Source organism: Anolis carolinensis, unplaced genomic scaffold (genome assembly GCF_035594765.1).
Source record: "Anolis carolinensis isolate JA03-04 unplaced genomic scaffold, rAnoCar3.1.pri scaffold_7, whole genome shotgun sequence".
NCBI lineage: Eukaryota > Metazoa > Chordata > Lepidosauria > Squamata > Dactyloidae > Anolis > Anolis carolinensis.
In genome coordinates, this window is record NW_026943818.1 from 25,033,187 (window position 1) to 25,046,507 (window position 13,321).

The 13,321-nt window shown below is 47.3% G+C and overlaps 2 protein-coding genes across 12 annotated transcripts in view; one reads left to right on the forward strand and one right to left on the reverse strand.

The window, feature by feature from the left end:
* mnt (MAX network transcriptional repressor) overlaps positions 1–4,455 on the forward strand; it is a 36,194-nt gene extending 31,739 nt beyond the window's left edge. For 2 of the 4 annotated variants that reach the window (XM_062959830.1, XM_062959829.1), the window contains exon 6: positions 2,388–4,455. In XM_062959830.1, the coding sequence (XP_062815900.1) occupies positions 2,388–3,004 (617 nt within the window). In that variant the 3' untranslated portion in view covers positions 3,005–4,455. The remainder of the gene's footprint in view (positions 1–2,387) is intronic. The other 2 variants (XR_010000172.1, XR_010000173.1) reach the window with 2 other exon arrangements.
* The window catches only part of sgsm2 (small G protein signaling modulator 2), a 108,015-nt gene continuing 98,392 nt past the window's right edge, over positions 3,699–13,321 (reverse strand). For 5 of the 8 annotated variants that reach the window (XM_062959826.1, XM_062959823.1, XM_062959825.1 and 2 more), the window contains 3 exons: positions 12,756–12,923; positions 11,336–11,420; positions 3,699–9,030 (listed from right to left, as the gene is read on the reverse strand). In XM_062959826.1, coding sequence (XP_062815896.1) covers positions 9,009–9,030; positions 11,336–11,420; positions 12,756–12,923 — 275 coding nt within the window. In that variant the 3' untranslated portion in view covers positions 3,699–9,008. Of the gene's footprint in view, positions 11,421–12,755; positions 12,924–13,321 lie in introns of all 8 variants that reach the window. The other 3 variants (XM_062959828.1, XM_062959827.1, XM_062959824.1) reach the window with 2 other exon arrangements.

A 13,321-nucleotide genomic window follows, 5' to 3' on the forward strand; every position in this document is an offset into this window, starting at 1 on the left:
ATTGCTGCCAGTTAGAAGGCTAAGCTCCGCCCATTTGGTCTCCTAGCCCACGGGACAGGCAGAGTTAGTCCTCACAAGTGAGAGTAGATGAATAGGTACTGCTCCGGCGGGAAGGTAACGGTGTTCCATGCGGCTACATGACCTTGGAGGTGACTACGGACAACGCCAGCTCTTCGGCTTAGAAATGGAGATGAGCACCAACCCCAGACTCAGACACGACTGGACTTAACGTCAGGGGAAAACCTTTACCCTTGACCTTAACTACCACCAATTCCTCAATACTTTATTTCCCATACCACCACAGCTAGTATATATATAAATGTAATGTATGTTTTCCCCATGGAGTAAACAACAAAACCACTGAACCAAATCACACCAAATTTGGCCACAAAAGACATAGTCATCCCATCTGTGTCTTTCAATAAAAAAACCCTAGAAGAATAAAGTCCAAATTGAGGAAGAGCCATTCTCCCCCTGGCTGCCTGTCAGAAGGGTAGGCCCCGCCCCCTTTAGGCCCCACCCCCTTCATGTCATAGCAACCTCCTCAGCCACAATAGCACCCGGGGGACAGGCCTCTTCCACACAGGAAATAACATACTATAAAATACAGGAAATAACATACTAACTACCACCAATTCCTCAATACTTTATTTTCCATATAACCACACTTTGCCACAGCAACGCATGGCTGGGCACAGCTAGTAATATTATTATTTATTTATATTCCGGGGGGTGCTGTGGCTCCATCTTCCATGCCGAGGAGCTTTGTCCTTATATGTCCCCCCGATTACCTCCCTGCTAAAAGCAGTACCTATTTATCTACTCGCATTTCTGCTTTAGACCTGCTAGGTGGGCAGGGAGATGGGGCTGATGGCAGGTGCTCACCCCGACCCGGGCTCGAACTGACAACCATTCGATCGGCAGGATTTTCTGCAGCTAGTGCTGTACTAAGCCCGGCCCCGAATCGTGTACAATTCGACCTCACATTACCGTATATACTCATGCATAAGTCAAACTCAGGTTACCATAAATACTCATATATAATTCGCCCCCATGTTACTGTATATACTCAAGCATAAGGTAAAAGTTTTCTCCTGACGTTGAGTCTAGTCGTGTCCGACTCTGGGGGTTGGTGCTCATCTCCATTTCTAAGCCAAAGAGCCGGCATTGTCCGTAGACACCTCCAAGGTGTCTACGCCCCCTCCTCTAGCCCCGCCTCCTGTGTCCTGGTAGGCACCGCAGGACAGGGACTGCATGGAGTGCCATTCCGCAGAAGCGGTACCTATTGATCTACTCACATTGGCATGATTTCGAACTGCCAAGTTGGCAGAAGCTACGGTTGTCAGTAGTCTCCTCCTAGGTCATGACTACATGGAGTGCAGTTACCTTCCTGCTGGAGTGGTACCTATTGATTTACTCACATTTGTATGTTTTCGAACTGCTAGGTTGGCAGAAGCTGGGGCTAAAAATGGGAGTTCACCCCGCTCCCCGGATTCGAACCGCTGACCTTTCGGTCAGCAGCTCAGCAGTTTAACCCGCGCATATATAATTCGCCCACATGTTACTGTAAATAATCATGCATAAGTTGACTTTGTCTTACCATATAGACCAGTGATTCCCAAAGTGGGTGCTACTGCCCCCTAGTGGGTGCTGGAGTGATCCAGGGGGGCGGTGATGGCACCTATTAGGACACGGGGGCGGAGCTAGAGGAGTGGGTGTGGCTTCTTCCCAAGAGCCTGAGACAGGGCTGAGCCTCTATACCTCTCCTGAGGCCCTTGTTGGGACAGAGGGCGGAGCTAGGGAAGGGGGCGTGGCCTCCTTCCAAGAGCCCGAGACAGGGCTGAGCCTCTATAACTCTCCTGAGAGGCCTTTTAGGACTAAAGGGCGGGGCTATACCTCCCCTGAGGCGCTTGTGAGAACAGCCCCGTCAGGCACTTGGGAAGAGGCCCCGCCCCCTCCTCTAGCCCCGCCTCCTGTGTCCTGGTAGGCACCGCAGGACAGGGATAGAAGCTCAGCCCTGACTCAGAGCTCACAACTCCGCCCATCCCAGTCCTGGCCTCCCATTTGTGGCCCCGCCCACCTCCCCTCCCAGCCCTGCATCTTGGACCGGGGAGAGGCTCAGCCCCACCCTCTTGAGCAGGAGCCACACCCACCTCTATAAGCCACACCTCCTTTCCAGAGGTGTAATATTTTTTCTGGAAAGGGGGCGGCAGGCTGGTCTAGACTCATGCATAAGTTGACCTCACGGTCTTCTTTTCTCCAAGTGTGAGTATTTCCCTCGGGTCTGGCTTCCAGACCTTTTACAATGCCGGTAACTCTTCTCTGAAGACATTCCCAACAGCTAACTAATTGAATTTTGGGGTGGGTGGGGTGTCCCCTTTTTGCAGAAGGCGAAGACAACATCGACGAGGACATGGAGGACGACCGGCCTGTCAACTCGCAGCCGAAGCCCGGCCACCGCCCGCACCCGGTCTCTCCCTTGGCGGCGGTGGTGCCTGCCATCCTGCCCGTGGCGCAGAAGCACGCCCACCCGCCGCCGCCGCTCCCGCCCCAGCAGGCCCTGCTCCCCGCACAGACTCACTTGGTGGCCGCCTCCACGGTGCAATCGACTGTTATCGCCCACACGGCTACCACCCACGCCTCGGTGATCCAGACTGTCAACCACGTGCTGCAGGGCCCCCCCCAGGCCAAGCACATCGCCCACATCGCCCCTTCCTCCGCTGCCGCCGGCCAGCCTATCAGCCACATCACGGTGCACCCGGCCGCCCTCAACCACGTGGCCCACCTCGGTCCGCAGCTCCCGCTCTACCCGCAGCCGGTGGTGAGCCACATCGCCCACACCATCTCCCACCAGCAGGTCAATGGGCAGCCGGCGGTGGTGACCAAGCCGGGCGTGGGGACTCAGGTGGTGCACCACCCGCAGCTGGTGGGGCAAACGGTCTTGAACCCGGTCACAATGGTGACCATGCCTTCGTTCCCCGTGAGCACCTTGAAGCTGGCGTGAAGAGGCGGCGTGAGGCGACGCGGCCGCGACTCTGTACATTCCAACCGCATGTCCCGATGCTAACAGTGTCCTGAGAAAGGTGTGTGTGTTGAGAGAGTGTGCAAGTGTGCGTGAAGTCCGAAGACTGGCACAGAGGTTGTGTGTATGTTGAGAGTGTGCAAGTGAAGTCCGAAGACTGGCACAGAGGTTGTGTGTGTGTTGAGAGTGTGCAAGTGAAGTTCGGAGACTGGGCACAGAGGTTGTGTGTGTGTTGAGAGTGTGCAAGTGAAGTCCGGAGACTGGGCACAGAGGTTGTGTATGTGTTGAGAGTGTGCAAGTGAAGTCCGAAGACTGGCACAGAGGTTGTGTGTGTGTTGAGAGTGTGCAAGTGAAGTTCGGAGACTGGGCACAGAGGTTGTGTGTGTGTTGAGAGTGTGCAAGTGAAGTCCGGAGACTGGGCACAGAGGTTGTGTATGTGTTGAGAGTGTGCAAGTGTGCGTGAAGTCCAAAGACTGGGCACAGAGGTTGTGTGTGTGTTGAGAGTGTGCAAGTGAAGTTCGGAGACTGGGCACAGAGGTTGTGTGTGTGTTGAGAGTGTGCAAATGTGCGTGAAGTCCAGAGACTGGGCACAGAGGTTGTGAGTGCGTTGAGAGAGTGTGCAAGTGTGCGTGAAGTCTGGAGACGGGGCACAGACAGGCATTATTTCTTTCTCCCCCCCCCCCCCCCCCCCTTATTTCTGATTTATCTTAAAGCAACCCAAGAACCGGGGGGCGGGGCAAGGGATAAGCTGCTTCAGCACTTGAATTTCTCCGAATCAGCGAAAACACGAGTCCTTCACAGTGATTAACTCCTCCCCGTTCCTTTTGACATGTAATCAGTGAAATATGACTGTAATAACGTTCTTAAGACGTTGAATATTTTGTTTTGTTGTTTTTCCACTGCTGCCACCACTTTATTTTTCAATGTGTTCGCTTCTTTGTAGGAATTTTTTTTTTTACGGCTGATCTCTTGACTGAGACTATGCATAGATTAAGAAAAAAAAAGAAATCACAGAAGTATATATATATATATATATATCTAAATATATATATATATCTACCTGCCTGTACACATATATATCTAAATACGTTTATCAATGGCGGCCTTGAACCAGGCTGATTCCTATTTTTTTTTTCTTCCGGTGCAGGAATATTAGGCACAATGTTAACACGGATTCTTTTTTTTCTTCTTTCGCTGAGAACAAGACAGAGCATCCCTTAAAACAAAACATAAGCATCTTAAAGATGGTTTTGGTGGACCAGGGTAAACCATATTCGAGGCAACGATACGTGATGCCATTTTCCCCCCTTTCGTTCTATTTGCATTTCAGTAAAAAAAAAACCATCTTATAATCACTGTGACTTGTTACGACATTTTAAGGAAATCCTCTGTCTAATAAAAAAGGTTACAAAATACCAAACGACTACATACAACTGAACCTTGTGGCTGTCATTCTCGAGCATGATGGTCTTCCAAGTGATGGAGCGGTGATGGCATGATCGTCAGCATAGATGAAACTCCAGGTTTTGGGCTCTGTCCTTTTCCTTTCTTTTTCTAATCAAGGTATAATTGGGCAGTAAGAGCTCCTAAAGCTTCGGATATAATTGGGCAGTAAGACCACCTAAAGCTTCAGATATAATTGGGCAGTAAGAGCTCCTAAAGCTTCAGATATAATTGGGCAGTAAGACCACCAAAATCTTCAAATATAGTTGGGCAGTAAGAGCTCCTAAAGCTTCAGATATAGTTAGGCAGTAAGACCACCTAAAGCTTCAGATATAGTTGGGCAGTAAGATCACCTAAAGCTTCAGATATAGTTGGGCAGTAAGAGCTCCTAAAGCTTCAGATATAATTGGGCAGTAAGACCACCTAAAGCTTCAGATATAGTTGGGCAGTAAGAGCTCCTAAAGCTTCAGAAATAATTGGGCAGTAACACCACCTAAAGCTTCAGATATAGTTGGGCAGTAAGAGCTCCTAAAGCTTCAGATATAATTGGGCAGTAACAGCTCCTAAAGCTTCGGATATACTTGGGCAGTAAGAGCTCCTAAAGCTTCGGATATAATTGGGCAGTAAGAGCTCCTAAAGCTTCAGAAATAATTGGGCAGTAAGAGCTCCTAAAGCTTCAGATATAATTGGGCAGTAAGAGCTCCTAAAGCTTCGGATATACTTGGGCAGTAAGAGCTCCTAAAGCTTCGGATATAATTGGGCAGTAAGAGCTCCTAAAGCTTCAGAAATAATTGGGCAGTAAGAGCTCCTAAAGCTTCGGATATACTTGGGCAGTAAGACCACCAAAAGCTTCAGATATAATTGGGCAGTAAGAGCTACTAAAGCTTCAGATATACTTGGGCAGTAAGACCACCAAAAGCTTCAGATATAGTTGGGCAGTAAGAGCTAAAGCTTCAGATATAATTGGGCAGTAAGACCACCAAAAGCTTCAGATATAATTGGGCAGTAAGAGCTCCTAAAACTTCAGATATAATTGGGCAGTAAGACCACCTAAAGCTTCAGATATAGTTGGGCAGTAAGACCACCTAAAGCTTCAGATATAGTTGGGCAGTAAGACCACCTAAAGCTTCAGATATAGTTGGGCAGTAAGAGCTCCTAAAGCTTCGGATATACTTGGGCAGTAAGACCACCTAAAGCTTCAGATATAATTGGGCAGTAAGAGCTCCTAAAGCTTCAGAAATAATTGGGCAGTAAGAGCTCCTAAAGCTTCAGAAATAATTGGGCAGTAAGAGCTCCTAAAGCTTCAGATATAATTGGGCAGTAAGAGCTCCTAAAGCTTCGGATATACTTGGGCAGTAAGAGCTCCTAAAGCTTCGGATATAATTGGGCAGTAAGAGCTCCTAAAGCTTCAGAAATAATTGGGCAGTAAGAGCTCCTAAAGCTTCGGATATACTTGGGCAGTAAGACCACCAAAAGCTTCAGATATAATTGGGCAGTAAGAGCTACTAAAGCTTCAGATATACTTGGGCAGTAAGACCACCAAAAGCTTCAGATATAGTTGGGCAGTAAGAGCTAAAGCTTCAGATATAATTGGGCAGTAAGACCACCAAAAGCTTCAGATATAATTGGGCAGTAAGAGCTCCTAAAACTTCAGATATAATTGGGCAGTAAGACCACCTAAAGCTTCAGATATAGTTGGGCAGTAAGACCACCTAAAGCTTCAGATATAGTTGGGCAGTAAGACCACCTAAAGCTTCAGATATAGTTGGGCAGTAAGAGCTCCTAAAGCTTCGGATATACTTGGGCAGTAAGACCACCTAAAGCTTCAGATATAATTGGGCAGTAAGAGCTCCTAAAGCTTCAGAAATAATTGGGCAGTAAGAGCTCCTAAAGCTTCAGAAATAATTGGGCAGTAAGAGCTCCTAAAGCTTCAGATATAATTGGGCAGTAAGAGCTCCTAAAGCTTCGGATATACTTGGGCAGTAAGAGCTCCTAAAGCTTCGGATATAATTGGGCAGTAAGAGCTCCTAAAGCTTCAGAAATAATTGGGCAGTAAGAGCTCCTAAAGCTTCGGATATACTTGGGCAGTAAGACCACCAAAAGCTTCAGATATAATTGGGCAGTAAGAGCTACTAAAGCTTCAGATATACTTGGGCAGTAAGACCACCAAAAGCTTCAGATATAGTTGGGCAGTAAGAGCTAAAGCTTCAGATATAATTGGGCAGTAAGACCACCAAAAGCTTCAGATATAATTGGGCAGTAAGAGCTCCTAAAACTTCAGATATAATTGGGCAGTAAGACCACCTAAAGCTTCAGATATAGTTGGGCAGTAAGACCACCTAAAGCTTCAGATATAGTTGGGCAGTAAGACCACCTAAAGCTTCAGATATAGTTGGGCAGTAAGAGCTCCTAAAGCTTCGGATATACTTGGGCAGTAAGACCACCTAAAGCTTCAGATATAATTGGGCAGTAAGAGCTCCTAAAGCTTCAGAAATAATTGGGCAGTAAGAGCTCCTAAAGCTTCAGAAATAATTGGGCAGTAAGAGCTCCTAAAGCTTCAGATATAATTGGGCAGTAAGAGCTCCTAAAGCTTCAGAAATAATTGGGCAGTAAGAGCTCCTAAAGCTTCAGAAATAATTGGGCAGTAAGAGCTCCTAAAGCTTCGGATATACTTGGGCAGTAAGACCACCAAAAGCTTCAGATATAATTGGGCAGTAAGAGCTCCTAAAGCTTCAGATATACTTGGGCAGTAAGACCACCAAAAGCTTCAGATATAATTGGGCAGTAAGAGCTCCTAAAGCTTCAGATATACTTGGGCAGTAAGACCACCAAAAGCTTCAGAAATAATTGGGCAGTAAGAGCTCCTAAAGCTTCAGATATAATTGGGCAGTAAGACCACCAAAAGCTTCAGAAATAATTGGGCAGTAAGAGCTCCTAAAGCTTCAGATATACTTGGGCAGTAAGACCACCAAAAGCTTCAGATATAATTGGGCAGTAAGAGCTCCTAAAGCTTCGGATATACTTGGGCAGTAAGACCACCAAAAGCTTCAGATATAATTGGGCAGTAAGAGCTCCTAAAGCTTCAGATATAATTGGGCAGTAAGACCACCAAAAGCTTCAGATATAATTGGGCAGTAAGAGCTCCTAAAACTTCAGATATAATTGGGCAGTAAGACCACCTAAAGCTTCAGATATAGTTGGGCGGTAAGAGCTCCTAAAACTTCAGATATACTTGGGCAGTAAGACCACCTAAAGCTTCAGATATAGTTGGGCGGTAAGACCACCTAAAGCTTCAGATATAGTTGGGCAGTAAGAGCTCCAAAAGCTTCAGATATAATTGGGCAGTAAGACCACCTAAAGCTTCAGATATTGTTGGGCAGTAAGACCACCAAAAGCTTTGGAGAACTTCTGTTACACCATTTCAAACTTCCTTGCTTGAGCAGTGATAGCACAACTGTCAGCATAGATGAAACTCTGTCCCTTCTGGCTGGTCATTTCTATAAATATAAATGTTGGTCCCATGACAATCCTCTTGTCGCTGAGGATGCCTGCCAAAAATGTGGGCAAAACGTCAGGAGATAATGCTTCTGGAACATGCCCAGACAGCCCGAAAAACAGCAACCCTGAAAGGCACTGCCAGAAGGGACAGAGAGTTCCATCTATGATGACGATCGCGCCATCACCGCTCAAGCAGAGAGCTTTGAAATGTTTGAACACAAGCTCTCTGAAGCTTTAGGTGCTCTTATTGCCTATTACAGGGAAAACCCATTATTATTGAACTCATCCTTGGGGTCGTTTTAATAACTTATATATTATATAACTTTAATAATAACCAGACAGCTGGGAAAAGCGCACAGCAACCAATAATAATAATAATAATAACCACGCATTGTTTGCCAATACATTACACTGTCCTAGACACTTGGGAAGTGTCCGACGTGTGATCCAATACAACAGCCAGCAGAGTGTCTGCTGTGGACTCATTTTGTTGTGTTTCAAATAATAATAATAACAATAATAATAATAATAATGGTATCACTCACAGCAACCCAAGGATCTATCCTTCGTTGCAAAAAGCACAGGTCACGGCGCAATTTGAAACCGACAACAGACAAAGAAAGTGTGACACCCAAGAGTGCAAAAAATATATATGGATGACATGTAATTTGGGGTGTTTTTTTATATATTTATATCCATAGGTTGCACTTCAAAGATAATAAATAAAACTCTTGAGCTCTAAAGAAAATATTCTGCTCCGGACAAAAATAAATAAGGCAGTACACAATATCCATAAAAGACCATGATGCCAGAACAAGTACAACAAAGTTTTGCACGGTCAAATAAATTTTGTCGCTTCAGTTCTTTTTTACATAGGAAAGGGTGTTATAATACATTCCCAAAGACATAGTGCAATCTAAGAAACACGGATCCCGTGGGGTTCAAGGTGCTTTATTATGTCTGTCGAGTACCTTTCTTTCCACGGGACGGGAATCCACGGTCCTCCTCCGCCATGAGCCTGTCCAGCAGAACCATGCATGGGTTTTCAAACACTTCGGGGGCAAAATCTGACAAACAAAGAGTCGGGACACGTGAGCATGCCGGCGTTACGAAAAAAAGAGGTAAGACGTTTGGTCTCGTCCAAGGAAAACGGGAAAAAGGCCGCCATGTGCCCTGCTTTCCCTTTGCCAACGCATGCAGGTTTTGCAGACACTAGATCGGACACATGCAGCACAGACACACACATACACACACCGGTCCGCAAACCAAGGTGCCACCGGCCACGGTATCCACCAAAGGAACTACATTGGATATGTTTGTGCAAATACTGGTATCCCAAAAAGACGGGCACTTGAGCAAAGGAGACCTCTCTCGTGTCCCATATGCTTCCCATGCCTCCACTGAATAATTTCTAGCCCTCAATATTACACAGAAAAGCTCCCCAGGCAGGAAGCAGCCAGGCTTTGAAGCCGCACGGCTACTCAATGTGAATCAAGGTGGCCAATTGCAACTCGGGCAGACGGAAGAGTGCTTCCTCCCACATCATTCCACAGATATATCAACCCCACTTGCCTCGTTTCCAACAGACCTCACAACCATGAACAAGAGAACTCAGGCTCAGCTTCACACTCTAACGCAGCGTTGCCTGAACTGATCTTAACGTAAACAACTTGTTGTTTAATAGACATCCATGAAATCATTCACATTTGCAGGGGTTCTTTCTCCCACTCTGGACATCATTCCACAGATATATCAACCCCACTTGCCTCGTTTCCAACAGACCTCACAACCATGAACAAGAGAACTCAGGCTCAGCTTCACACTCTAACGCAGCGTTGCCTGAACTGATCTCGACGTAAACAAGTTGTTTAATAGACATCCATGAAATCATTCACATTTGCAGGGGTTCTTTCTCCCACTCTGGACATCATTCCACAGATATATCAACCCCACTTGCCTAGTTTCCAACAGACCTCACTATCATGAACAAGAGAACTCGGGCACAGTTTCACTCTTTAATGCAGCGTTGCCTGAACTGATCTTAAACTTGTTTAATAGACATCCATGAAATCATTCACATTTGCAGGGGTTCTTTCTCCCACTCTGGACATTATTCCAGGGTCTGTGTGCCACGTTTGGTCCACATCCATCCAACCACGTGGGAGCCTTTGTGGAACAAACCAACAAACGTATCTAGATCAGCAGTTCTCAAAGTGTACTCCACAGAGCCCTTGGGGCAGTGGTTCCCAAACTTATTTGGCCTGCTGCCCCCTTTCCAGAAAAAATATGACTCAGTGCCCCCTTGAAAGAGGGGTGTGGCTTAGAGGGGTGGGCGTGGCTCCTGCTCAAGAGGGTGGGGAGGGGGAGGTGGGTGGAGCCAGGACTGGGGTGGGCGGAGTTACGAGCTCTGAGGCAGGGCTGAGCTATCCCTGTCCTGGATGCAAGGGGCGGGGCTAGAGGGGGCGGGGCCTCTTCCAAAGTGCCTGACGGGGCTGAACCTCTATGCCCCCCCCCCCTGTGTTCTCACAAGCAACTCAGGGGGGGGGGGTCTACAGAGGCTCAGCCATGGCTTGCGCTCTTGGGAGGAGGCCCCGCCCACACCCCTAGCCTGGTTGCTCCTATTATGATGATGATTTTGACAAAGGCTGGATAGGCATCTGTTGGGGGTGCTTTGTGTCCAAAAGTTTGCCCATGTCCAGGAGCGGCTGAAGCGGGTGGCGCAAAATCCGCTAGGGCGCCATTGAGGTGCCAGGGCCTGGAGCACCCGGGGAGGGTTGCATCCTGGTTTGGGGGGGGGCACCAAAATACTGGCCCAGGGTTGGTTTTCTGGGTGCTCCCTGAACGGTTCGCCAAAAGGACCAAAGCAAAAAATCCCTATCCTAGGAAGAGGAGAGTTATCATTTGGCAATGATTCCCACTCGGGTCCCGAGGAAGGTTGGCGAGAGGCACTGGGATAGTTGCGGGCAAAGGATCCCACCCAAAACAGAAAGAGAGCTCGCAGAAAACACCTGAGAATCTCGGAGAATTGGGCAAAGATCTGCAAATCGGGACGAGAGAAGCGACCCCAGTGCGGGAGGCACTTAAGCGGCCGAGAAAGGCAACACGCAGGCCCCGACATTCAGCATCCAAGACGAGGGCACACACCGTACATACAACATACCCTCTCTGACATGTGCTTAGAAACATTGTAAAGCGTTCACTACGTTACACTGAAGATGCGGTTCAAACGTCCGCCGAAGTGACCAGTGCGGATAAGGGTCCTCGGCCCGCCCGCCCTCCCTCCCGCCCCCTTCCCACCAAAAATTCCCAGAAAGGTTCCGCCAGAGACACCCAACGCTCCTCTTCCGACATCCCCTCGCCGACGGGGCTCACTTGTTCTCGATCAGGGTTTGCACCTTGCAGACTAGATCCCTGGCGATCCTCAGGATCTCCTGGGCGTCGTGGTGTTCGGCCATCTCTGCACAAAAGCACACACAAACACAGCCGCAGGGTGTTAGTCCAAAGGAGTCCCTCGGCTATCTCGCGCCAAATCGTCTGTGGGTTGTGACCCCACTTGGAGTCCCCCACCTGAATCTGGTTTAGTTCGAAAACATGCAAATAGGAGTAGATGAATAGGTACGGCTCCGACAGGAAGGTAACAGCGCTCCATGCAGTTGTGCCCATGGCCACATGACCTTGGAGGTGTCTACGGACAACGCCGGCTCTTCGGCTTAGAAATGGAGATGAGCACCAATCCCCGGAGTCGGACTACACTAGACTTAATGTCAGGGGAAATCCTTTATCTGAATCTGGGGGTTGCAACAAATATGCGTATCCTGCCACCTCGTGGCTGCTTTGGACAATTACATGAATCGAGAAAAAAAATAAGCGCTTGGGATGAAAAATAGGGGACTCAAGGCGGCTGGGTTCAAACATTTCAAAGCTCCTGCTTGAGCAGTGATGGCATGATCATTAGCATAGATGAAACTCTCTGTCCCTTCTGGCAGTGGGTTTCTGGGTCGATGTGAGTTTTCGGAGCTGTCTGTCATATATATCACCCCCACTTGCCTAGTTTCCAACAGACCTCACAACCATGAACAAGAGAACTCAGGCTCAGCTTCACACTCTAACTCAGCGTTGCCTGAACTGATCTTAACTGATCTCACAACCTCTGAGGATGCCTGCCATAAATGTGGGCGAAACGTTAGGAGAGAATGCTTCTGGACAGCCCGCAAAACTCACAGCAACCCAATATATTAAGGTTTTTTGTTGTTGTTGTTGTTATTGTTATTATTATTTTTTATTATTATTATATTATTATTATTATTATTATTATTATTATTATTATTATTATTATTATTATTAATACCTCTCCCTGATTGTAACTGACACTGCTTGCACTTTGGCCCAGGTCTTTTTTTCAGCCAACCCAGGATTTTATCATAGTATAATTAGTAATTATTGTATGTGACCTCATTGTATGTGAAAGATATGGAGATGTCTCTGAATATGCCAGTTTCCAAAGAGCATGGGGTGTTCATTGTGGCTTATTCCATGGTGAGAAACCCCTCTTTGGATATTTTGGATCACAACTCCCATAAGCCCTGGTCAGCTAGCCAATGGGAGTTACAATCTGAAACATTGGTCGAAGGAGGATTAAACAGTGAGTAGAAGGAGATTCGCAGCTCCCCTTTTCTCCAGCACAAGCACAAATTCCAAATCGCTTATGATAATTAAAGGAACTTTGCAAAACGGAGGTGTTGAGCCCTTGAAAGCGAAAACGAGAAGGGGAAAATAACGTCTGCTCCCTTACCGTTAAAAAACTTGATGATATCGGTAAAGTCCATGTTGTTATCGCGGATAATCTCCCGGTAGGCCTCCACCAATGCTAAGGCAATGAAAAGGACAAAATGTTCTGAAGAGATGTGCTTTGCTGCCCAAATCACTTCCCACACTGTAAACACATCCTCGTACAACAATTCTGAATGGGAGGGAATAAACATCACAGAGAACATACAATTACTCACAAGCGTATAATCAGTCGCAACAGTTTCACACCTCTTCCCCACCCCAAGGATGAGTTCAATAATAATGGGTTTTTTCTGTAACAGGCAGTAAGACCACCTAAAGCTTCAGAGAGCTTCTGTTCAACCATTTCAAAGCTCTCTGCTTGAGCGGTGATGGCACGATCGTCAGCATAGATGAAACTCTCTGTCCCTTCTGGCAGTGGCTTTCTGGGTTGCTGAGAGTTTGCCAGGCTGTCTGGCCATGTTCCAGAAGCATTCTCTCCTGATGTTTCACCCACTTCTATGGCAGGCATTCTCAGAGGTAGTGAGGTCTGTTGGAATCCCTGCAAGCATGAATGATTTCATGGATGTC